The sequence below is a fragment of the Glycine max genome, chromosome 12, assembly GCF_000004515.6.
Source record: "Glycine max cultivar Williams 82 chromosome 12, Glycine_max_v4.0, whole genome shotgun sequence".
In the NCBI taxonomy this organism is placed as follows: Eukaryota; Viridiplantae; Streptophyta; class Magnoliopsida; order Fabales; family Fabaceae; genus Glycine; species Glycine max.
In genome coordinates, this window is record NC_038248.2 from 36605243 (window position 1) to 36631245 (window position 26003).

Genomic DNA, 26003 nt, shown 5'->3' on the forward strand with positions numbered 1-26003 from the left:
GGTCTTGTTAGTGTCTCTACACGTCTTTAGATAATTCAGAGAAAGAAGAAAGAAACATGGAAGCCAACTGTGTTTATGTGGGCCCGTGGGCCCCACAAACATGAATAAGGGTATGCAACTTTCTTGTCCATTGGCTCTCTTGGGGCCCAATATTTTAAGTGAGAAAGAGAAAAGAACGAGCACCGACAAGTTCAGTTTTGTCGCGACTCTACAAGCCAACTATGCATATCAGAGACTATGATGATCTTCATTCTTATAATAATATAATAATACAATAACGAATTTTGAACACTTAATGGCTATTATTTGGTCAGGGTCATCGCCGCTTCAACGTGATCATATAATAGTAATAATATTAAAACATAGCTAGCAACTCATCCCATAATTACTCCACATAAATTTTACAAATAATCTAATGGAGTGAGATTATAGCAACTATCTGATACTTTCCACAGAAGAAAGGGATCATCATCATCACAGACTAATTAATACAAAGACCCAAAAAGAACAAAAGAAAAAAGAGGTAAACGGGTGGGGATATAGCAGGGTGGGTGACAAAGGGATCAATTCGAATGGAGAAGCAATTAGCCAAATGTTGAAAGATTGTTTCTTTTTTGCCTTTTATAATTACAGTCCCTGTTGCGTCACGTTTAGACAACAACTCTTTTTTTTGTTGTTCAAAAGTAGTAACACTGTAGAGCTTTCAAACAATGTTTACACAACTCGTATGTACAAAAACCATCCCACAAAAGGAAAGAAATCTACATAATCCTGTATGACAAATAGGCAATTACTTAGCACTTGCATCCCAACTAAATACACTTGAATAGAGCACCCGCATTTCCATTTCAACTCACGCAGGTGTTTTACCTATTTCTTTGCTTTGAATTCCCTCAATTTGTGTAATCCCAAGTCTCTCAATTTGAGAGTTCCCGGTATGTATATAGGATGTGGGCTGTTCCTGCCTCTTCAAACTATACACCACCATCAAGCTACAGCCACAGCAACAGCAAGCTCTTCACAGGCCTTTTCCACCTGCTAGAATAAAATTTGATGGAACAAAGTTATCTCAACTGCAGAATCAGACAAAGAAATTAATAAATAAATAAATCTAACCACAACAGCATCGACAAGTCTTTTTATTTTGTGCATAAGAAACCAAACTAATAAAAACAATCAATGATATAAATAAATCCAACACGCAGGCAGATAGGAAATGCCACGCCACGCATAACACTTTAGATTAGGCTCGCCCACGTATTCATCTATTAAGTCAAGGTTTCACCAAAAACAGAATATAAAGCACCTACTAGTCTTTTTTTATTTTTGATAAATAAAAGTTTATGTTAGGGGTTCAGGAGACCCGCCAGGAACAGAAGACTCAAACAACATTTATAAAGATACCTACCAAGTTCAAGTTCTTATATTGAAGATGAGATTCGAACTCGAATTCATATGGAATAAGAGTACTATGATATCCTTACTAAAAAGACCTACTAGTATAGCACCATGATTTTGACATTCAGAATTTACAACAAGAAGTCATAAACCTTTTTTTCACATCACAAAGCAAGGCATGAACACCGCAAATGCCCAAAACCAACATACATACTCTTCATAAACAGAGAGAATCTCATTCCCTAGAAAGCACTAATGCACCTACACACACACATTTTGCTGCATAAAAAAGCAACTCGAGGAGGTCCATTCAAATTTCACTAGTGTTTATCAATCTAAAACTCGCTTTCATTCCACCATGTTTGGATTACAATTGCATCTAACTCAAGCCACGTTAAAACCCAATGCACTATTCACATAGTTTTTTCGTTTATGCATTGGAATGATTAATTAATTTTTCCGTTCAACTATCCAAACACACTCTTCGAAGTCCATGTTTAGATTACAGTTGGGAGATATCAAAATTACTTTAATTCTCAAACCGACAAATCCTTACTTCCTTCCTTCCTTCTTTATTTTGTGCTAATTCTCAAACTCGTAAAAGTACAATCTCAACTTTAAACCCCAAGAAACATTCTGATATTGCAAACAAAAAGAAAAGCATCAAACCAGATTCTAGCATGTAATAAAGCTGAAAATGGAAACCTCCACTCTCCATCCATCCAACAAGTGCAAATCCACATCAACAAAGATCCAAACCCTTTTGAGTTTTGACCATATCTGACTCACACAAACACCAACTCACAGTATCTATTGCTAACCCTAATAAATCACGACAAAATAAAATAAAATAAACAACAACGTACCATGTTTTCAATTTCAATCCCTGAAGATGACCGATTTGGCAATGCGCATCAAGGGCTCCAAGCAATCCGGGGTGAATTTCCTGGCGAAGAGGTAAGACTCGGAATGGTTGGACTTCCGGAGGCGGAGAATGAGTTCCGGCGAGACCTCCGTGGGCCGGTAAGTGTAAGGATGACCGTTGACGGTGCCGGTCCAATTAACCCTGGTGAGCGTGTATTTGGTGCAGCCATCAGGATCCGCCATGGACAACAGGGTCGGAAAATAATGCTCCTCAGGGTAGCATTCATCGTCACGGTAACACGGGATCTTGAATTTCTGCCACAGGGTCCTATCCTTGACGACGACCAGCGCGTGGCGGCGCGTGAGCGTGAAGAACTGAGAGCCCACGCGGAAAGCTTCGAAGGGGATCTCCGGCATCATGGCGTAGCGACCCCGGGAGGTGTAGCGCTTCCAGAGCTTGGGAGCGTGGGAGAGGATCTCGACGAAGGACTTGTATTTGAGGCGGAGGCCGAAGCGGGTGGAAGAAGAAGATTCGGGGTCTTGGGAGTCGAAGGTGGGGGAGAGGAAGAGGGACTTGTAGGTGTAGGAGAAGGAGTGGAGAGGGATGCAGTGCTGGGAGAGGAGGGCGAAGTAGGCGTTGGAGGGGTCGTCGAGGAGGGCGGTGGCGAGGAGGCGGCGGGTGGCGGAGATTAGGGTAGGGGAGGAGCGGAAGGTGCGTTTGGAGGAGATGAATTTGTTGATGAAAAGAGGGGACAAAGGGCGGGTGAGGTTGACGGAGGGGTCGGCGTGGATGTAGATGTTGAAAAGGTTGGAGGGGGTGTTGGAGAAGAACTGGTCCCATAAGGAGGAGAAGTGGAGATCGGAGTTAGTGAGGAAGAGAAAGGCGATTTTAAGAGAGGGGTTTTTGGAGGAGAGGTGGAAGTGGGAATGGGGGGAGGAAAGGGAGATGGCGCGGTTGAAGAGCTTGATGTCATCGACTTCGTCGGAGGGGGAGATGTGGAAGGACTGAGGAGGAGGAGGAGGAGGGAGGATGCGTGGGGCCACCAAGAACAGGATTGGTAGGGATATCAAGAGAGACAAGGTTAACACGAATGGGCTTGAGAACATTATCTTCGATTCACTCCTACTACCACCACCACCACCACCACCACCACTGCTCTGCAATTCTGATTCTATTTCCAATCAGGAGGGAAAGAAGAAAAAGATCAGGAACCGGAACGAGGAGGGCTTGGGATTTTTATGTTTTTTCTTCACGCTTTACTGTAACTGCCAGATGTTACTGTACGACATGTAACGTACGCGTTTGTTTGTTTTCGGGATTCAAATTTCACAGTTAGGTACCTTTCTGGATAAACAATAACACATGGATAAAAAATGCAGTTTTCTTTACCCACCCTACTAACCCTACCAATTATTTTGTTTTGTGCGTTGTTAATAGCCAAGCACTACTATTTCTCAACGATAACAATAACACGATTACGCTAACTGGACAACTGAAGATTCTATTTATAGAAAAAGCAATCGTTAGAAAATACTTATCTTACCGGAAAATTGAATTATCATGTATAGAAAAGATAGTTTCCATATATTGGCACAAAAAAAAATACTGCCAATTTTAAATTTTTATGCGATCTACTAATAAAAGATCATGATAAATATGATTTTAAATTGTATCGTACATAACAATTTATTTATAATTAAATAATAAAATTCTTTACCTATCAATACATTAATTATAATGTCTAAAATTATGAAAGGATCTAAATAAAATTATTTAATCAATTTTAACTGTGTGACTTCACATCATTATATAATAAAATAACTTTTTTATGAATTATGCTGCAATAACAATAATCTCAAATTTAAATGACTAGAAATTAATAAAAGATAGCAAAATGCGCTAACCATGCGGAAGATAGATCAGGAAACCCTTACCTACCCCACGGCTGGATCTGATTTTAATTAAATTCACAGCGAACGTCACCTACTTTGCTGGGATTTTATTTTAAACAATTTTAACCCAAATTCCAGGCATTATTTGTTTGTATGTCCTTAACAATTGGTACTAATATAATAAAAATCAGAGAGAAAGTATGATCAAGCAATCAAATCTACGCAGAAGTATGTATGCTCACTAAAGAACATCTGGCAACAATATAATGCGACATAAGGCAATTGCACACTGAAAGGTGTACATAAATACATGCTATCACATAACTGACATTCTGACTGACCACAACAAGTATTGCATAAATAAATAAAAACAAACTTGTATCAACCAGGCAAATCTTATTCCTATCACAAGTCACAACCCAAGCCAATCTCAAAACTGTAAAACCATATTCACCGTCTTCAACTCTTCATGGATGGACTAGGTACAAAGCCCTCACCGCTTCACATTATATGCACAGAACAACAAATGGCCATATATATCAATAGAGAAGAGAGTGATTTCCCTTATTTGAGATTCTCGAAAATACATATCCGTGTGTTTATGTTCGCATCCTTTCTTCCATTCAGCTATGGAACTGGTTTTGTATTCGCATCCCGTCTTCCGTTGAGCTTAGGTTTATCCCTAATCACATTAGTAGTGCTAACAGGGTGTTTGACTATTTGACATCCAGCTCCAGCCCCTGCTTAACAGAGATAAGAAATAATATTTAGCAAAGACTACTTCTATCCTAACTTAATCCAGCCAACTGGACTTTCAAATTACTTATTATGCTTTCATTAACACAAGAATTTTAGAAATAAAGATGTTGCATAAAATAAAATTTCTAATCAAAATTGCAAATTAATTTCTTACGAGGTGTACAAAACATCAGTGATCTCATTCTATACAACTCGGTGATGTTATTCCCAAGAGAGTAACATTTTAGAATGGATAGCCCAACCCATAGGGAATAATACAGCTCAATTGGTTTCTACAGTGTTGGCCAAAATTGCAAATTAGAAAATGCTGAAATTTAGGAAAACTTCTCTATAACATTTCCAAACGAATCAACGTGGCATGCAGTTATTTTAGAAACCTTTTAAGGTTTAGGGTCCTCTCCTCTACAAGGCTGCCCTACCTCTGTAAATGAGTGAATGCACCTAGCTACACTTGAACTTTAGTTGTAAATCTCAAACTCAAACTAGCTGAAGTGGAATGCAATGATTGGGTTTGTCCGTCTATATTATAGTTCACCTGATAACTGTTCCAACATCCTGAAGCAGCTATCAGACCCGCAGTGTTCGGGAAACAATAAAATGAACATAAAGAGAATACTCACCATTGTTAGGCAGAGATAATCGTTTTTTGGCCTGCTTATCTGCCTGTGATGTTCTCTCCTTTGGATTACTATGGGATCTTGACCCAATTCTAGGTTTTGAGTTAACTTCTTCAACAGTATTTTCAACTTTTGCCTTAGAAGTTAGCTTAACAGGCTGCGTGTATGATGATTCTAGCAAACCTGCAGACTTACTAGATGAAGAATCACAGCCATCAGATATAGTGGGACCAGTTCCATGACTTGTCAGGTTTGGATGTGTGTTTGATGAGAATGGTTTCTTGTTAGCAGAGCTCAACTGAGGTGTGGTTCCATTTTTATCATCCTTAGCTCCATCTTCATGTACTGTTACTCCATCCTTCATATTAATGTCAACGAAGCGGTTCTCCCAAGGACGGACAGCCATCCATCTTTCCAACCAATTCCAACCCCAGCTATTTTTATCTGGTTCAAATCCACCAGAGGAAACAGGCTGCTGTCTTGATCCTGCCTGCCACTGCCAAGGGGAAAATTTGAAAAATCTTACACCAAGCCTGTGGACCAAAACAATGTATCAAAGGAAAATGGATACTATAATGCAAAGCTGCTGATCATGTGATAAGGAAATTGTTGGACCAACGTTCCAAGTTCAGCTTACTTTTAGAGGTTCACTAACACTCGACAACATCATCAAGTATCGTACTATGTTAGTATGTTACACTATCTATATAACTCATTACAAGTTACAAAACTATGTGGCTTGATTGAATAATGTTTGAATTGGTCCGGTATTTTTCTTTTTGAGAAAAAAACATTTCCAAATTTAGTACTCTTTTCTATAATTCTATATATAAACTTGTGTTTGAGATGGACCATTCCAGACTTCAGATTGATTTTTTTTTTGCTGACCATGGTATTAGTATGAAGTAGCCTCCACCAAAAGCGATGACTAATCTTCATTGAGGACTGTGACCACACACAAGGTGGATATTCTTCTCCCAACACGACTACAAATAGAATTTACAACACTTTAATATAATAGGATATAAAAAAACAATTTCTTATGTTTCCTAATGGAGAATGTCTTGAAGGCAATGAGACCCTCCTATGAATAAATGAAATTACAAAATTCAGATATTTCTTATCATTCAAGTTGCACAAAAATTTAACTAATGTATAATACGAGAACGTGTCATATGAGAATGGTCATCTTATGTGAGAATGAGAATGACTAATCTCAACCGTTAGATTAAACTGAAAGGCTAAGATTAAAACATTTTAAATTCAAATTAAAACATCATTTAACCATAAAATCTCCATAAAATTTACCAAACAGAAAATCAAATATCTTAAAGATTTAATCAATGAAGTCCTAAAATATCTCAAACCTATCATCACTATGACCACCACCACCATCATAATCGTTTCTACCATAACTGCTATGACCACCACTGTAACCACCACCATAATCGTCAATCGCCACCATCGCCACCAACATGACTGTTGGCGATGACAGTCATGTTAGTAGCGACAACAGTGGTCATGGCGGCGGCGATAGTAGTGATTGTGGTGACGATTTTGACGTAAATTAAATCTTTAAGATATTTAATTTTCTGTTTGGTAAATATTATGGAAATTTTATGGTTATAAAAAGTTTTAATTTGAATTTAAAATGTTTTAATCTTGGTCTTTCCTTTCATTTTAATCTAACGATTGAAATTAGTCATTCTCATTTTTACATAAGATGATCATTCTCATATGATACATCTCATGTATAATACTTGCTGCACACATAATTAAACAACATGCTATAGTAAACTCACCTGATGAGATAGAGCATACGCCATGGCTCTCTCACGTTTTGCTGCAGCCTCTTGTCTCTTCAATATTTTAGCCTGAATTTCTTCAACAGATCCTACACTATCACACCATCCTTCCTGTATATATGAATTTAAAAAAAAAAAAAGTTATTAATCATCATTCTTAAGTTACAAGGTCACTCAAACAGATAATTTGATAAGAAACTGCAATTTGATTACATTATATCATACCAAGCACTACAGCTTTTTTACCCTAGTCCAAGTTCTCTGCTTCTTATCTGGTATACCCATCAGAAATGTCTAAAAGAAATTAAACCAGCAGATTACATTCAACTGTTATAGGCACATAGTTTACACCAGTGTTAGTTTAGTATCCTGCTTAATTGTTAGTTTAGTACATTTTCTTTCTGATAATCTATGCATAAATTGATAAATAAGAAACAGGCCAAGCATGTAGCCACAGCAAAGTGAAACTAAGTATAGAATATGACAGATTGCCCAGAAAATGCCAACAAACCATTGGATCCAAAAGACTAACTAGACCCAAGTGATGAGTAGCAAGGAGGGAAAACCTAGTTCCTCTTTCATAAACTTAACAATCAAACATCTATCTCAAATTCATGTTCAATTTCTCAATACCCATCCTCCACGAAAATGGATTACAGGAGATAATAGTGAAAGAGATGAAGATATTCCACAATTTAAAAAAAGTAATGTCACTGTAAGAACAGTACTTCTTAGTCCTTACTTCTGTTTCTCGAACTCGAGCTTCATTTGCAAGGTTTTGCTGATGCTTCTGTTGTGATGCTTGAGTTTCCAATGCCATGCAAACATGCCTAGCCCGAACACGAGCTTGAACCCTCACCAAAGCTTGCATACAACGGAGTGTTATTGCGGCTTGTTTTCTCACTGCATGGCCTCTTACAAGGGCCTGAAGCCTTACCACACCTTTCAAAGCCCGTAGTGCTCTTCTAGCCTGACACATAAAACACAATTTTCCAGCTAGATCAAAGTTGTTGGCAACGAAACTCCTGAAATTTTTTTATAATAACTCTCAAAACAAATACAGGAGTAAATAAAAGAATGAAAGGCAGAAAAAAGACCCTAAAATAGGTCCGAAATGTATCTTAAAGAAAAATCAATTAAATTCCAGAAACATGACATCCTAGAGGAGCTAAATCACTTTTGTCAACCACTACTACAATTCTTGAATGCCAAAAATAATTTTAGAGAAGATAGACTCCTGAAGTATAAAAAGGGGGGAATAACAGAAGTAAATGACATCGCATAAAGACTGCCTACAGTCACATTGAAAAAAATATAGGTAACAATTTCAGTTTAGATGATTTTTCTAATATAGGTAAAAATATAGGAATATAGTCTAGTTTCATTCTCAATTTGTACTGTGGGTTTTTCAGGTTGTGTTTTATATGTCTGTATCCTATTTTCGTATGACATGACCTTATAGCTGTATCAACTAGTACCTCTGGTACTATTTTATATTATAAAACTTCGTACCCCATTGCCCAGAGGCTCTTCGCTATGCGAAGGTATGGGGGAGGGATGTTATACGCAGCCTTACCCTTGCATATGCAAAGAGGCTGTTTCCGGATTCGAACCCATGACCAACAAGTCACCAAGGCACAACTTTACCGCTGCACCAGGGCTCGCCCTCGGTACTATTTTATATTATAATATATTATTTTTGCTGAGCAAAAAAAAAATTCAGCTCATGTAAACTAAGCCAAATAACACAAACTTAATACGGAATTTACCAGAAATCCTCGAAATGCTGTTTGAATGCGTATTGCAGCCAATTCCTCCCTCATCTGTTGATTATGTGCAGCATCATGTGCTTGTTGTGAAGAAGAAGATGAATAGTGGGCATCAAGGTTTGCATGGCCATTATCATATTCAACAGGTGGAGTAGCAGCATTATCCAATTCGTTCGGAAATTTACCATTATCAAATTCAACACCATGCCTTCTCTGATGGTGAAACTTGCCAACCTTCTCACCATTGAAAAGTTTAAAAATACACAGTTAATTTTTGAATATGTAATGTGTAGTATTTTATACAGGAGTGGAACTAGAAGAAGTGAAAAAATTATTTGGGATAAGAGCAAACCTTGAGTGGCCTCTCTCATAAGCTAAAAACATCACCACCTTCGGTGGCTCTTGTTAGATTTCATCTTTAAACCAATTGGTGTTACCTTGCCCAATAGGTATTTAAACAATGACTTGTCATCAACAACTCTCTGATATGCTACGGCATTAACAATGACTTGTCATCAAGTTTGAGGGAATGTGATATACCCCCTTAAAACCATTTGGCATTAAGTGAAATTGTCCAACAGGTATTTAAATTGCACGAGGCAGGCAATGTGAGACTTTCTAACAACTCTCTCATGCAACAACATTAACATTAGTTTGCCATCAGGTTTGGGGGATGCGATATCCCCCCTTATATCTATATTCTATAGTGGGTCTGGTTTTAAATTTTACCAAATTCAGTTTATATAGTTTCCAAGAGGAAAATTCGTTGAGCACATATTAGAATTGAAATGATCAATAACAAAACTACTAAACTAAGGTGAACCATGCTCTAACATTTGAAGAATGAAAAGAACTCCACTAAATGTCCTGAGTAAGACACTCGCAAATGCACAAAAAAAACATTAATTTTTTCCCTCTTAAGTTGAAACCCAAGCAACAAAACTCTTTTGCTTTTCTTTTTGGGTAGTGTGGGTAGAAATAACGATGATACAGAACCTCAGTTAAAAGCACCATAGGAGATGATTATTTTTGCCACCAGAACATGAAAAGAAATACTGAAACTCAGGAGTATGAATATGAAGTGTTATGAGAGAGAGACTCACATTTCCATCCTTCTCAGAAGACCCTGGCTTTTCTGATTTCTTTAGACCAACCAATGCTTTAATCCACTTCCCAGAGACACCCATAGTCAATGCAAATTTATTTCAATCTAGCATAAACCTAGCATGGAATTATATGGCAAAGTCAATGCAAAAGTAGTTGATTATACACGAGCTTAACTAGCCTATGAGCTATGGGAACAAAAATGACAAAGCAAGCACAAAGTATCAAAGTGAGCAAGCTAGCTTAACTGAGGAAATCTATTTAAAAATGACAACCAGATCAAATTTGTCACAGTAATATGCCTTCTTGTGACCTTTATATTCTATATCCATTATGGTTGGTCAAATTTCTAATAAGTTTATTTCCTAAATACTAGTAGTTCACTAGATTAGTTATAACCATTAGAACAGAATTTTCACTTCCAAGCACCCATAAGCAGCAGGGAAGTGAAGCACAAATGACGGGTCTCAATCTACCATAACACAGTTGCTACACATTACGTGAAAATGCACCTTTTGAAATGACTAGTTGTGTTAACTATTTTATTTTTATTTTTGGCTTTAAGTCTACCACTACTTGACTTGATCAAGACATTGACCTCATAAAAAACAAAGACCATTCGTAGTATGAACAAGGGTAATATGAGGAATATAGAAGCCACATTTTGTGATGTGAAGGATCACTGATCGGGCATAAATTGCAAATCAGAACGCACAAGACCAGCCATTAACTACTAAGGTTCTTTTCTTTCATTGTCATACAAAGGCCTGAGTAGCCAAGTGTTACTAAGAAATCCAGATTGCATCATACTACACTCAACAATAGGCGTATGCTAAATTTCCCAAAAATTGTACTCATTAACGCATTAATCCAAGTGACCAAGTCTGCTATACCATGTCATCAAGTGTTAAGTGCTTTAAACACACAAAAAATGAATAGAATTGCGTAACAACTCGGCAAAAATGTCTTTTCAACTCATTGGAAAACTGAAAAGTACTTTCTATTTCTAAGCTTGAATTATTAGTACACTAAACCTGAAGTAAAAACGACCACGAAAATCGAAAAACGACAGATACTACAAAGATCGGGATTATATGGCAAGCAACGAAAATCAGATAGATGGTGATAACCGACCAAAGACGTTGACAATTCCCTCCGTTAGTGTTGACTCGGTTGCTTGAAAAATCAATTAACTGTTTGAGTTTGACATAAATGCGCGATAGATTAGGTAACTAGACAACAATTCAATTTAATAGCCATTAAAACCTAGAATTCCAAGCAAGAGAAACGCAGATCCAGAAATCGTAGAGTTGAGGCACATTTCACCTGAAAGTCATAGCAAGAGAAATTGTCATTCAGCTAAAAAACTCACCATCGGCCACGAAAATATAACGAACCGTCTCTGAGTCAATGCCGAGTTCTCTCATTCGCAAACTCGGAAGCTCTTCAGAAGATTTCCAAGTGAATCTCGCTCTTCTATCACTCCGCAATGACTTTCATTGAAAAGGATTAAAATAAAATGAAATAGATAACGAATGTGAAGCGAGTCGGCAAATAATTTATGTCTGATGAGGAAATGAATTGTGATTCTGTGAATGAATGTGGAATGAAAATTTAATATTTTAATAAATAAAGAAAGAATAGCATTATTAACTCTTTTAAAAGGCTATGACAGAGAAAGAGAAATAGATATACTAATATTTTAATGATATTTAAATAACTAATAGTATTGGTTTAAAAACGACGAGAGGGAGCACGAGGATTGAGCAAGGTGTGGTCTAACGTGCGCCGGGACGGTAGCAGCCCACAAAACGACGACGTGTTGATGTCCACACCTTACCCTATCCGATTAATCCTTGCCTGGTTAATTAATTAATTAATCACAATATTACAGCCTCTTTGAATACAAGCTAGAAGTAGAGTAATTTTGAGAGTTTCTCTATTAAAAAAACTCTATATTTTTCGAAGAAAAGATCTCAAAATCACTTGTTGTAACTTGTATCCAAACACGTACTAAGTCATTGCATTAGAGCAACTGCAAGTAGTTCGTGAATTCCACCGTTGATTGTGTTGATTTTCTCCTCGTTTTTTCTAGTGATGAAATAGGAATTGTTCTTGGGGGTAATGTTGTGGAATCCAATGTCTGCACTTCACTCACTCGCACACACTCTTGCGTTGCTGTGAACTTCGAACGAGTACGAGAGTGTATCACAAGATTTGTGAGTTCCTACTCTATGGACCCATAACAGAGTTGATTCCTAATTTAAGATTATACTCAAACTATTTTAAGATTATGAGTCACTCACAAGATTCAACAGTAGCAAGAACCAAAAGAATTGAAGACTCTCAGATGAGTCTGGTTTAGAAAATTGTGGTCGACTTAGATCCATCACTCCCTCCTCGATGTGTTAAGTGTCATAAATTGGTTCTTCTTATTTTATATAGTGATGGTGTTTTGGAAGTCATTTCTAGCGTCATAAATTGGTTCTTCATAATTTATATGCTTTATCAAGAAATTTCTAACTATTTTTAGCATCTATAAAAAAAATCGTCCCAAAAGAGCTGTTATATCATTATTTAAGAAAAAAAAATGTAATAATAGGAGAAAAAACCAAACAAAACTATGGGGGACCCGTCAACGTGGTTAAAAAACTAAAACCAAAAACGTTTAATAGTGGAACAACTAAAAACTTATTTTACCTAATTATAATTTAATCAATCATTACATTTTATAGGATATCATATCATACAAAATATTTATCAATTTTATTAATAATTAACTTTTATTAAAAAAACTTAACCCTTTTTTTAGTGATATTTTTTTTTGGTTACTTTTTTTGATTTATCACACTACTTGAACCCAAGATTAATTATTGAAGCCTAATTTTACTCGTTACAACGTAATGTTGTATCAATTATTACCCTTAACTTAAAATAAAAAATAAAAATCTTATGCCCCGCATGAGTATGAAAACTATTTTACTTTTTACATATTAAACATCAATCATCTATAATCTATGAATTTAGAATAAATATTTACCTGGTGAGAGCTTCGTTCTCTCCAATTTTTAAGGCATCCTCCTCTGCGCAAATATTCTTTGCTCTCAATTTTTTATAAATATTTTTCTTCTTTCTCTCTTATCTTTTTGCTTTTTTCTTTTTTCATCTCTCTTGATTTTAACTCATCTGTCTCTTTTATTTATGATTCTATAGGAATTTCTTATGATTTCTAGTAATAAATTATCCTTATCTTCTTAACTTGTGTACTAATTTAAATTCCTTCATCTTTGACCTATTTTTTTTTATCTCTTACCTAGTTTAATTTTCATAAATTTCACAGTGTTGACCAAATTAATCATATCTTTTTTTTAACAAATATTAATCATATTTTGAAACTTATCAAAACAAAGAGTTATTATTGAATTTTAATCATTTCAATTTATTGGGTTGATAATTTATTATGTTTAGATATATTTAATATTTTTTAAAAATAAAATTATTAAATTTTGTTGAGATCATTTGATATACGTGTATATATATACATGTTTAATTTAATTTAATTTTACAACATGAATTTTTTTATACTTTTTATGACAAATAATTATAATTTAAAAACTTGCATATTAGATTTGATTTGTGTAGTGTATGTAACGTCCTTGGTTATAATAACAATTCATAATAAAAATATACTTTAAAACATTTATAAGATAAGAATTTAAAATTTTTAATGTTTCTGTATGCTTCAAATATTATAAAGAATCAAACTAAAATAAAGTTTAATTAATAATAAACTAAGTTTTCAATCTTTCTTGTCTCAAAAGTTTATCCCTTAAAGTATGAAAACAACACTTTTAATGAGATAATAATTTTAATCAATAAAATAAGTTATAAAAGAGTTTATAAATTATGTTGTTTTTAAATGGCACGATATTTGAGAAAATTCAACCACGGTATTCACAAAATTAAATTAAAAATCATATGCAATACTTATAAAACAACCACACAAATATTCATAGAATGAAAAAATATTCTAGTAAATAAACACTAATACTTCAGTGCATTCAATTATTGAATAAGCATATATCACAAATATAACTTAGTAATTCTCTGGATTACTATACTCAACTCTTTGGTTTTTAAAACTGATGTAGATATTAAATTCTTCAGAAAGTCTACAAGCTTGTATCCATGTAATGAAGTCCCACTCTCATTTCCATCATAAATGAAGGTTATTCAAAATCTTTCTCATCCCATATAGATGTATCTATCATCTCATCCACAATGATTTTAGAGGAAGGCATCTCATGCATATTCAACTCTCAACATAAGGCATACACTGTTGTCACTTCTCAAAAGATGATAATCATTTTACGCATAATTACAAAACATCATTTTAAATAACTACCAAATAGATACTCTAATTTCATGCACATTAATAGCTCATAAAATCACACCTGAAATTATAGCATCATATGAATCAATTAATAATTAATTATGAAATAAAACACACATGCGTATCATAATATATTTTAGTTGATATATAAGATAACTAAACACAAAACTCAAGCAAACTAATTCATGAATTTTCAAATAAATTTCAAGATTTAATATGTAACCATTGAGGAATCATACATTGTAATAACCCTTGTTGTAAAATTAAATTAAATCCCGTGAATAGTAAAAACTACATGTTGGTATGATTATACATTACACTTAAATAAATTCATGTAAGATATTATGAAACCTAAGTTTTACAATCATCGCAAGGATTAGTTCATGCAAGGATCAATGTATCAATGATAGATAAACTCAAAAAGATGTGTTTCCAAAAATTTATACCATGGAAATTTAGAAAAATGAGATTTTTTTACTCACCTCTTGAAGCATATAGTAATTCACATATTGTTTGATGGTTATTCATCTTCTCCATTTAGTGTGTCAACAAATTCTCTTTATTTATTTTTTCTTCTCAAACTTATATGATCTACAATTTTTTTATTTTCTAAGAGATATTGTGTATAAAATTATAGGAGAAGAGAATTTTCTATCCTTATATACTAAAAGAATATATGATTTAAGATTAGGTTACATGCTATATATTCTTTATAGATTTGACTAATCAAAATTTTCTTTATCTTTTTCTACTTTATTATATAGATTTATCTAATTATTAATATCATCTAATATTTTATTTTCTTTCATGGTATAGTAAGATAAAACATAATAAGATTGAAATGGTTTTAAATGATCACAAATTCAAATATAACAAATATCTTATATAAACTAGATATACAATGCTATATTGTTAATATATTAATTATTTTTACAATAGTAACAATCTTTAAATATTTTTAATTAGGATATGAAGCTGTTATACTTTTTTTATAACTATAAAATAATTTCAACGATCTTATATTAACCATCTAATTTTTTTATAAAATAATTATTTAACTCGATAATTTTTAAATAAAGTAATTAAAAAAAGACATATTTATTATTCAATTATTTTAATGATATTTAATATATTATAATATAAACATTCTAAATATAGCAATAATCATTTTAATTCAAAAAAATTTTTATACTAATAATTTTTATACTAAAACCAATAACAATAATTACATTAAAATTTTAGAATATTACAATATAGAAACTAAAACACTAGTTTATAAATCAAGATGAAATAATAAATCAAAATAAATAAGTGATTAATATATGAAATTAAGATAAGATAGGAAGTTAAGCTAAGATATTAGATTGTCCACCAAAAGAACAAAAGATACGATATTAGATTTGACTCATGAAATGGATGAGCTAAAACAATAATTTAGAAATAAAGATAAATATAATATAATAGATTAAAAGAGATAAATTTCTTAAAAAATAAAGATAAATATAATATAATATATTAAGATAAGACATTTGAGAAAGGAGGCTAATAATAACTCTTTAAAACTATCTTTTATGAAAAATTTTAAAAAATATGTTGTTAAATAAACCTAAAAAAATAATTTAATGAGAATTCGTCTTTATAAATTTAAGAGTGTGTATATTCATAAATATTTTTTTCACAACATCAGCTCATTTAAATTTAAACCAAGACCACCTGAAAAACGAGTAAATGAAATGGGACCAAACCAGTCGAAAGTGGGAGGCAGCCGTGGAAAACTAAGGAAGTCAAATCTGACGCCATGAGGGGCTAAAAAGATATAATAATAAATTAAGATTTAAATATGTTTTTGGTACGTGCAAAACACGGTGTTTTAAGTTATTATATAAAATTTACTTTTGGTCATTTATTACTTCAATTTTTTTTAATATAGTATATATTATTAGTATCATTATATATTAAGTGATAACGTCATAAAATAAATATCACATCATTGAAGAAGATAAATGGGATGAGATAATATGACCAAAAATGAATTTGAGATTGAAATGTGAAGGAGGAGACAACAAAAGAATGCTCTTAGTGACGACAACAATAACAATCACAAGGGAGAGTGACGATCACATGAGGGAGGTAGGTGGGTGGAGAAGTTATTAAAATATAATAATTGAATTTTTAAAAATAAATTAAATAATAAATAATTATGTGATTTTAATTTATTAACGTGTGGAGTAATTAGATGATGACGTTACATTTTATCTGTTATGCCATCATTAATGAGATTAACATGACATGTAATACATTGAAACAAAAAAACCTTAGATTTGTAGATGATCAAAAGTAAATTTTAGATAATAACTTAAAAATGACATATTTTTTAGGTATAATAAAATATACTTAAGTCATAAATTAATAAAATTTATTAAGAAAATAAAAAATTAAAACCTGCGCTTTTCGCTAGAAAAGGATCTTGAAGAAAAACCTAGATCCACCAAATCTTGAGATCCAACGGCCCACGCCTCGTCACAAAAACTTGGCGAATAAAAGTTCTAGACCCTTCCGCGTGACCTAAGAATATTTGGAGCTTCGATCGTGGCCGTCCAATGAATCAAGCACCATTGTGTATATAAACACGCGAGACGTAGAAGAAGAAGAATTAGTGAATTAGAATCCACCTTGGCCTAGCCAGCTAGCGCTTCTTCTCTCGCATTCCGTGGAGATCTAGTGCTGCCAAACCTCGCTGAAAATTAGGGTTTCGTTTCGGAGGTAGACGAAGATGTTCGGAAGGGCACCGAAGAAAAGCGACAGCACCAGGTACTACGAAATCCTCGGCGTTTCGAAGAACGCTTCGCCGGATGATTTAAAGAAGGCTTACAAGAAAGCCGCCATTAAGAACCACCCTGACAAAGGCGGTGATCCTGAGAAGGTATAGGTCGTCAATTTTCTCATAATTTGATTCGTATATGTCATGTCTGTTGATTATTGATTAGATAAATTTCTTAATCATGATGTTGTGGTTTGAGTTGTTATTTGATTGAATCATTTACCAATTTGATTAGTTTATGATTTGTCATATTGGATTGATTTAGGGTTAGGGAAATTGGGGGAAAAGGGAAAATATAGGGTTAGAGATTGTGTTTAGTGGTTTATTGATGTGTCTGCTTTGGGATTGGATGATGGTGTTTAGAATTTGATTATTCTAGTAGTTTGTAATTTTGCATAGAGGTTTGTGTTATTGTTCGTTATGGATTTGTGTGTGTTTTTTGGTGTAGTTCAAAGAGCTTGCTCAAGCCTATGAGGTTCTGAGTGACCCTGAGAAGCGTGAAATTTATGACACATATGGAGAAGATGCTCTTAAGGAAGGAATGGGTGGTGGTGGCGGTGGCCATGATCCATTTGATATCTTCAGTTCATTCTTTGGTGGAAGTCCGTTTGGGTCAGGTATGGTTTGCTCGCTTGTTTGTTTATTTGAAAGGGATTTTCTTCAATTAATTGTGTAATTAGTCTTACGAGGAATTGTTACGCGTGTAAACAGGTGGTAGCAGTAGAGGACGGAGGCAGAGACGGGGAGAAGATGTGGTTCATCCCCTGAAGGTCTCTCTGGAGGATCTTTACCTCGGAACATCTAAGAAACTCTCTCTTTCACGAAACGTGCTGTGTTCAAAATGCAATGGGTGTGTGTTGTGCAATTAGGTTTATATAAAGGACATGCTTGTTGTTCCTTTTTGTTAATAGGGTTTTTGACATTGTTGGTTTGTTGTATGTAATTTGATTACAGGAAGGGCTCAAAGTCTGGGGCTTCAATGACCTGTGCTGGTTGCCAGGGTACTGGCATGAAGGTGTCTATTAGGCACCTTGGTCCTTCTATGATTCAGCAGATGCAGCATCCTTGCAATGAGTGTAAGGGTACTGGAGAGACAATCAATGACAGAGACAGGTGCCAACAGTGCAAAGGAGAGAAAGTTGTTCAGGAGAAGAAAGTACTTGAAGTTGTTGTGGAGAAGGGAATGCAGAATGGACAGAAGATTACATTCCCTGGTGAAGCTGATGAAGCAGTATGTTGAGCTTTGATACCAACACCGTGCTGGATTATGGAAATTAGGCTGACCTTGATCTTTTTTTGTTTTGCAGCCTGATACAGTCACTGGGGATATTGTCTTTGTCCTACAACAGAAGGAACACCCAAAGTTCAAACGAAAGGCCGATGACCTTTTTGTAGAACACACATTGTCTCTTACTGAGGCACTGTGTGGCTTCCAGTTTGTGCTGGCTCACTTGGATGGCCGGCAGCTTCTTATCAAATCTAACCCTGGGGAGGTTGTTAAGCCTGGTATGTAAATGATCCACATCTGGTTTTGTCACTGTCTCAGTTTTGCATGTTGATTGAAACTTGAATTAATGTGTGATTTGTTACTCTTGCAGATTCATACAAGGCAATAAATGATGAGGGAATGCCAAACTACCAGAGGCACTTCCTGAAGGGAAAGCTTTACATTCATTTCTCAGTGGAATTTCCTGATACCCTGAGTCTTGATCAGGTGAAGGCTTTGGAGACTACTCTGCCACTAAAGCCTACATCGCAGTTGACAGACATGGAGCTGGATGAGTGTGAGGAGACCACACTCCATGATGTGAACATGGAGGAAGAGATAAGGAGGAGGCAACAAGCTCAGCAGGAGGCATATGAGGAGGATGAGGATATGCATGGTGGTGCTCAGAGAGTGCAGTGCGCTCAGCAGTAATCAGAGCCTGTGATGTCATTTGATGATCTCGATTATGCTATTTTTTAGCCGCTTGTGCGGGACTAAACATAACTAGTGTTTGATCAAAACGATTTTGACAAGCAAACACTGTAGAATTTATTGTCCAAGAAATTATTTCGCAAAAGACATCTTAAGTACCATTTTTTTTCTTCTTCTTATGGCTCTGCTTGCATTGGTATTTTTTCTTTCTTTCATTTTTTCACTTTTGTTTTACAAAAGAATATATTTTTATCTGTTGATTCAAAATATAGTTTAATTTTCATAAGCAGTTCAGTTATCATATATGGAATTAGATGATCAATTATACTTTACTAAGGAATGGGGAAAATAAGAGTTTAATTCAAATTTAGATTCAGACATGATATACTTAACCGAGTACTCTTTTTCGGATTCAAGAAATAAATGTTGAGATCTTTTTTTCTTTTGAATGACAAACCTACATGGTTGTGGACACCATTATTTATCATTATTATTATCTTTTATCACCATTATTTATCATTATTATTATCATTATCAACATTATTATTATTGACATTGATATCATCACCACTCAAAAGTTTTGTTAAATTAATTTAAACACAATATAAAACTTTCAAACATGAATTTTGTTAAATTAATTTAAACACAATATAAAACTTTCAAACATGAATTTAATTTGAAACTGATCATAAGATTTTTCAAAAACTAAAACTAAAAATTGGTTGTTAATTTTAAAATTTTCAAAATTCATAATTTAAAACCATCCCAAACAAGACCTAAATTTATGGTTGAAATCTAAAATCATTTGAAAAAATGATTTACTCACTCAATTTATTTATGTGGCTATGGCTTCGTGGGTTGTGGCCTTGTGGGAAAAGTTTATACACGTTGTAAGGTTAAAAATTTAAGCTTTCGAGAGTTATTTAATATTAAAAAAAATGGTCTAGTTCATTTCATGAGTTAACTAGTTTATTACATGGGCTGAATATCCTACTTCTATTTTTTTATCAAGAAACATTTTTTTAATTCAAAATTCAAAATATTCAAATTTAGACTTTTAAAGTTTTTTAAATTAATAGATTTTAAAAATAAAAATAATTTTTAAATCTAAGTGCTTGTCAATAAATTTATACTTGCAATTTGAATATAAGTGAAACAGACTTCTAATTATTATTAGCAATGTATTACAAACAATCTATAGTGAACTGAGATAGTACAAATAAAATTATTATTATTTATTTCATCTAAAAAAAAGTCCGGATGTTTGGTCAAAAGACAAGTGAACAAATGCTTTGTAACTCTTAATTATATTTTTTTTTGAAGAAAATCATATTAATTGAGCCTGAAATGGTGCAACTTATGCTTAACAATATAAAAAGTTTGAGTTAACAACATGCAACATCCTACAAATACAATAAATATGACGTTGATCTAAACTTTGTAGTTTGAATTAATGTCAAGTAGAATAAATACAAGAGAATTTCTGTGCTGTACTAAAAAAATTGTGAGGATTTGGAAACTATTATTTTTTTAACCAATAAAATTGTCATATCATTTATCTTCTCATTAATTAAAAATTTTTATATTAAGGTTCATACTTTTAAATTTATCTTCAATCCAATGTTTAAAATTTAAAATAGTTGTAATTTTTTTTTTAAAAATAATCAAGGACTATTTTTTTAAAAAATTCTTTAATTAATTAGAAGACATATGACATTAACAATTTTATTGGTTAAAAATATAAGAGTACTAAAATCCTCATTTGGACTACCATAGAAGCTCTCTAAATACAAAGCCTTATTCAAAAATTTAAAGTCCAGAGACCGGAGACCTTTCACATTAGATTGTAATAATAACCAAAGTTGTCAAGATATTCGACTCATATTAAACTTAAGTTTAAGATGTTCCTAAAACAGGAGGCAAATGAAGCGAAGGTCTTAATCTGTGTAAAGGTACTCATGGTTTGGTTTGGATATTTATATAACTAAAATAAAAAATAATTAGATTATAAGTTTAATTATAATCATAATTAATTCTATATAATTAATTATTGTTTTTAAAATATGAGTATATATAACCGAATGAATAAAAATAAATTATTTGAAATAATAATTTTTATAAAACTAGTTATAACTTTTTTAAATAAAAATAAATTATTTAAAATAATCATAAAATTGGTTATAATTTTATAACTGCTTTTATATAACTAGTTATATAAAATTTGTCATAGTTATTTTTTTAAAACTAACTATTTTTAACAGCCCTAAATCTGTGTGTAAAGAATATGATTCTCGTAAATCTGTGTTAGTTTGTTAAGAACTATTGCAGTTTAGAATTGTGAGATTAATAAGTATAAACTTTTGTGTTAATCTTCTTTATCCTTTATCTCTTTTTATTCTTTCATTTGTCATAATAGGGAAGAAATAAGTATTTAACGTTATTAAATAGAATTTGTTTATAATCAAGGTGTAAATCAATCCCTATAAATCACTTCTTTATATTGATCTGACGCATGCAAATCAAAACTAAAATACACCATACTTCTAACATAATATTTCCTTTTAAAAATAATTGGTAAATATATATAGTACTGAATTTCACCCGACAAAAGGAGTGTTTAAAAAAATGACAACTATTGACATTTTTCTCTTCATGTAATTTCAAATGAACATTATCGCAGTTATCAAAACTGACTCTTCAAGAGGTACGAAAACTGAAAGCATTCACACAAGGGAGTGCTAAATACTCTCCCAAGAAACCACAAGGTTTTCAAACAAAACATATAAGAATCCTAGTAATTGCTAATATCAATCTTCTTTTGGAGATGCCGAAATAACTGTGGAATTGTAAATGAAGGCTTGTCCCATGATTTGATACATAATTTTGCCACAGCTAGAAGACTTTTGAGCTCCGTACAGTCATAATTGTTACCAAGATCAGGATCTATCATCTTATCTATGGAATTGTAAAAACGGGATTCTTGGATCCATTCGATTAAATCCGAACCTTCCATCTCTGATGACTGACCGGTGACCAGTTCCAATATGAGCACTCCAAGTTGGAATATAATCTTACAACTTTTCTGCTTCAAATCTGATGTGGATGAGGATGGTGAGCACATAAATGTAAAGCAACAAAATGTAAGCACTTACAAATATAATTTAGTTATAAGAGTAGTTTACAAGAAGTGACCTTCTGAATATGGCACCATAACAGAATTTCCACCAGATGTAAGAAGGCCAAAGTCAGATAGCTGTAATTGCAGAAGGCAATCTAACTTAATGCGATTTCTAAATTAGAGTGTTTTTTTTGCCTTCGGCATGTCAATCTGAAATGAGATATAAAAAATTCAGTGATAAAGGGAACTATTTCCTTACTTTGGCTGTGAAGTTCTCATCTAACATGATATTGCTTGAGGTGATAGAGACATGACATACTGGTGGGTCACTGAAGAGAAACAAGTATTCCTGCTTTCAAAATCAGCATATGGGCAAAAATCAGATAACCATGCTCGGCAAATTTTGTAGTTCTACTGTTTGTTCATATTTTATAATTTTAAATGGAGAGGGTATCAAAAGCCTCTTAGAATTCCATGTTGTATTGTTAACGTGGAACCTTACATCGATCCTTGATGATGATAAGTCAATGTCACAATTGTTCGATACTAAACTGCCTCCTCTTTAGCATTATATAACCCAAAATAAGACAGTTTGAAAACCAGCCAAATTACATAAAATATATCTTGCAGCTAAATATGTAAACTTTTCTTTTTCATTAAGCATATATGATCCTTATTATTGTTAGAATCACATTATTCTTTGCCAACATTTTGTCTTCCTGCTCAGTGCTTACCTCTTGTATTTACTTATGCTATTTATCCTGTTTTTACTTCCCCACTCTGCAGCTTAATTTGCCTTTATTTGATCCTGTCTCCTAGAGGTTATACAATGTGAGTTTGACACTTGGTATGTGCTGCTTTCCTAATCAAAAGATATGATAGCGATCACCTCTTCTCTCAAAGTTGCGTGGTTTTTGCCAAGTTCCTTGACATGGTCCTCTCAAGCACTCTAGTATACTCTACTTGTTCACCTTTGTCAATTTGCAGTACCGATAATCGTCCCAATTCGAAGTTTATTTTTGGAAGTTTTAACCTTGCTGACTATGACAACAGTTAGCAAGTCCCACATCATATTAGTTGCTAGTAGGGAGAAGATGACACTAATAGCTATTTGAATACACAGAAGCTAACTTCTACCCTGGTCCGTGGAACCAAGTGACCTAGTTTTTCTATATTCACTAACTTTGCCATATGTGTCAAGTTACTTTTCTTTCACGGCTATAACACTACCACATATCTAACTTAACAGGGACTTCCCCGTATCCATAATCAACTTGAAAAACTCAACCGGACATTAAAATTTCAGGTTATTCAAATTTATTGTCACAGAAAATAGAATAAGAAGAGCGCAGTTTCAAGCTCAAAATATTAGACACTTCTGGTTTGGACATGCTTTAAAAAGCAGATTTTACCAGTGCAGCCACAACGCCATTAGCTATCTGTAATCTTGTCCTCCAATCCAAGGGAGTCTTCAAAGGATCTGCCAACACCCAATCATAGAAACAAAATAAAAAATGTCATTGGGAAGATCCTCTAAACATTGTTTTTATTCGGCTTTCTAAATTTACCATTTAGATGATCCTTCAAGCTTCCATTTTCTATGTTGTCAAATATGAGCAATCTGCATAGATGACCCAAAAAAGAAAGTTACAAAATCGCTATACCATTATCCACACCTATACCGAGGACACTCTAACTGTAACAGTGGCTCATGTCCATTTCTTATTCAACAAATGACTTTATTGAGAAAAATAAAAAACAAAACCAAGAAGATAAAACAAATCACATTTTCCAAGATTTTAAATAAAACAGTTCGTGATTGTTACTTTGGCTGCAACTTCAAGGGTTTTTTTTTAGTGTAACGCAGCCGCAATTATGGCCACATTTGTCTGTAATTTCTTGCGATGCCAAGAAACGAAACAAAATCATTGCTACCGCGATTTAAAACCTTCACAATTATTTTATGAATCACAAAGAAAACGCGAAACAGAGAACACTGTCTACACGAACCTCTTGTGATTGCGTCCGACGGAGAAGCCTCTGAGCGAGAGAAGGTGGCGATGACGCAAGCGCCCCAAGAACTGCACGTGTCTGTAGAAATCGTCGTTTCCTTCATCGAAGCCTTTCACTTCTCTCACCAAACAAGCGCCGCCGCCGTCTCCGAACTTGGCAGCGTACGCAGAAACCTCGGAATTGCTGTAAAGGACTCTGTGGAAACCGTCCGTCGCTCTTCTAACGTCCTTATACGAAATTCTCCGCACAAAAAACACCGCACCTGAACAATTCATCACAAAAAGTGTGGTGTTTGTGTTCAATTTGATAAATGAATTAGAATTTATTGAAATTGAGATAGGATTGATCGAAACGAAGGAGGGTGGAGTGAGAATTGAGATTACCGGAGCGAGATCGGTGGAACCATGCGAGAAGGTGGCGACGGAGCTTGTGGATGAAGGGATCCATGGTTGAGAGCGTAACGGAGTTGAGTGGGGGAGGTAACTCCGTCAAATTCCATTCGCCTTTGTAGGTGTTTGGTGAAACGGGAACAACGGCCTTTTTATGAAGAAAAAATAAAACGAATCTGCGGATTCTGTTCGGTTTTAGAGAACGTGAGACACATAACACTGATAACAGAACAGAGCAACAGCTTCAACGTGCGTCAACGTTACTCTCTGAAAGTCAATTAAAAAAAGTATTAACGGAACGGGATGCTAATCCAAAACGTTTTCCGTTTTAAATACGGTTTTTGGTTAGAGGAGTAAGAATAAAGAAAAATGTTAACAATACACTCTTAATTTAATGAATTTTACTCCCAGTTATGTAATTTTTTTAATAATAGTTATCACGTAAGAAGTAAAAAAAAAAAAATGTAAGAGAGAATCTCATAAGAGGATATTAAAAACGTTTGTAGTCACTTATGCTTTTAATCAAGTGGTACAAATATAAAATAAATCAAGAGAGAAATATTCATGTAAAATATCTCATGGTTTTAAAGACTTTATTAATACCTACTATTATTTTCTATCCTTTTTTCTATTATTTCATTTTATCACATTAAATTTCTCTCGATTTTTTCTCTTTATCTCTAAAGGTTTCAATTAAAATAAGAGGTTTATCTAGTTACTTATTTTTTTACTGGGACTTAAAATGAAATAAGAGTAGAAATTTTTCATAGAATATTATTCATATATATCTTATTTTCAGCATCTCAAACGTAAATTTTAATATTTCATTTTTATTAAAATTTTAACTTAGATACACATACATGTGTATAATCGCATAAATATTTCATTTTATATTATTTTACATTTATTTAAATTCAAATGTTAAATTAATTTTTTAATATATTAAATTAAATCTAAATATTTCATTTTTTTAATTTTTGGTTGATTTATTAATTATTTTTTAAATAAATATGTTACACGAATTGATATATAAAAAATTGAATGTGTGTTACCTTAAACAGTCCGTAATTAGGATCACGATGGACTCTTTAAATAAAAGCCCAAAAACATGGACTTGATCTGCTTGACCCGATTAAGTGATT

General features: G+C 33.5%; 4 protein-coding genes across 10 annotated transcripts; 1 reads left to right on the plus strand and 3 right to left on the minus strand.

Moving 5' to 3' along the window:
• Positions 1 to 584: 584 nt before the first annotated feature.
• LOC100784928 (glycosyltransferase BC10) lies at positions 585 to 3736 on the minus strand. 3 transcript variants are annotated; one of them, XM_006592721.4, is made up of 2 exons: positions 2265 to 3736; positions 585 to 1035 (listed from the first exon to the last, which is right to left on the minus strand). In XM_006592721.4, exon 1 carries the CDS (start codon positions 3367 to 3369, stop codon positions 2278 to 2280), a length of 1092 nt encoding a protein of 363 aa, XP_006592784.1. In that variant the 5' UTR covers positions 3370 to 3736; the 3' UTR covers positions 585 to 1035; positions 2265 to 2277. The 3 variants fall into 3 exon arrangements, with proteins under 3 accessions (XP_006592784.1, XP_003540283.1, XP_006592785.1); XM_003540235.5 differs by having other exon boundaries at positions 585 to 1038; XM_006592722.4 differs by having other exon boundaries at positions 585 to 1073.
• Positions 3737 to 4335: 599 nt separating this feature from the next.
• On the minus strand, positions 4336 to 11854 carry LOC100781346 (protein IQ-DOMAIN 1-like). Of its 4 annotated transcripts, none has more exons than NM_001354793.1 (7): positions 11582 to 11854; positions 10209 to 10326; positions 9106 to 9339; positions 8079 to 8306; positions 7334 to 7447; positions 5535 to 6027; positions 4336 to 4895 (listed from the first exon to the last, which is right to left on the minus strand). In NM_001354793.1, the coding sequence occupies exons 2-7, from the start codon at positions 10290 to 10292 to the stop codon at positions 4783 to 4785; spliced, it is 1266 nt and encodes a 421-aa protein (NP_001341722.1). In that variant the 5' UTR covers positions 10293 to 10326; positions 11582 to 11854; the 3' UTR covers positions 4336 to 4782. The 4 variants fall into 4 exon arrangements, with proteins under 4 accessions (NP_001341722.1, NP_001341721.1, XP_040863006.1 ...); NM_001354792.1 differs by having other exon boundaries at positions 4336 to 4898; XM_041007072.1 differs by lacking the exon at positions 11582 to 11854 and adding an exon at positions 11344 to 11538 and having other exon boundaries at positions 4375 to 4898.
• Positions 11855 to 17106: 5252 nt separating this feature from the next.
• On the plus strand, positions 17107 to 19486 carry LOC100778677 (dnaJ protein homolog). Its single transcript, XM_003540223.5, has 6 exons — positions 17107 to 17525; positions 17872 to 18040; positions 18135 to 18273; positions 18378 to 18654; positions 18731 to 18929; positions 19022 to 19486. The coding sequence occupies exons 1-6, from the start codon at positions 17376 to 17378 to the stop codon at positions 19339 to 19341; spliced, it is 1254 nt and encodes a 417-aa protein (XP_003540271.1). The 5' UTR covers positions 17107 to 17375; the 3' UTR covers positions 19342 to 19486.
• A 2414-nt stretch (positions 19487 to 21900) lies between these two features.
• LOC100791979 (probable receptor-like protein kinase At1g49730) lies at positions 21901 to 25112 on the minus strand. Of its 2 annotated transcripts, none has more exons than XM_006592727.4 (7): positions 24856 to 25112; positions 24470 to 24734; positions 24028 to 24080; positions 23872 to 23939; positions 22719 to 22808; positions 22534 to 22594; positions 21901 to 22434 (listed from the first exon to the last, which is right to left on the minus strand). In XM_006592727.4, exons 1-7 carry the CDS (start codon positions 24917 to 24919, stop codon positions 22133 to 22135), a joined length of 903 nt encoding a protein of 300 aa, XP_006592790.1. In that variant the 5' UTR covers positions 24920 to 25112; the 3' UTR covers positions 21901 to 22132. The 2 variants fall into 2 exon arrangements, with proteins under 2 accessions (XP_006592790.1, XP_006592789.1); XM_006592726.4 differs by having other exon boundaries at positions 22719 to 22811.
• Positions 25113 to 26003: the final 891 nt, after the last annotated feature.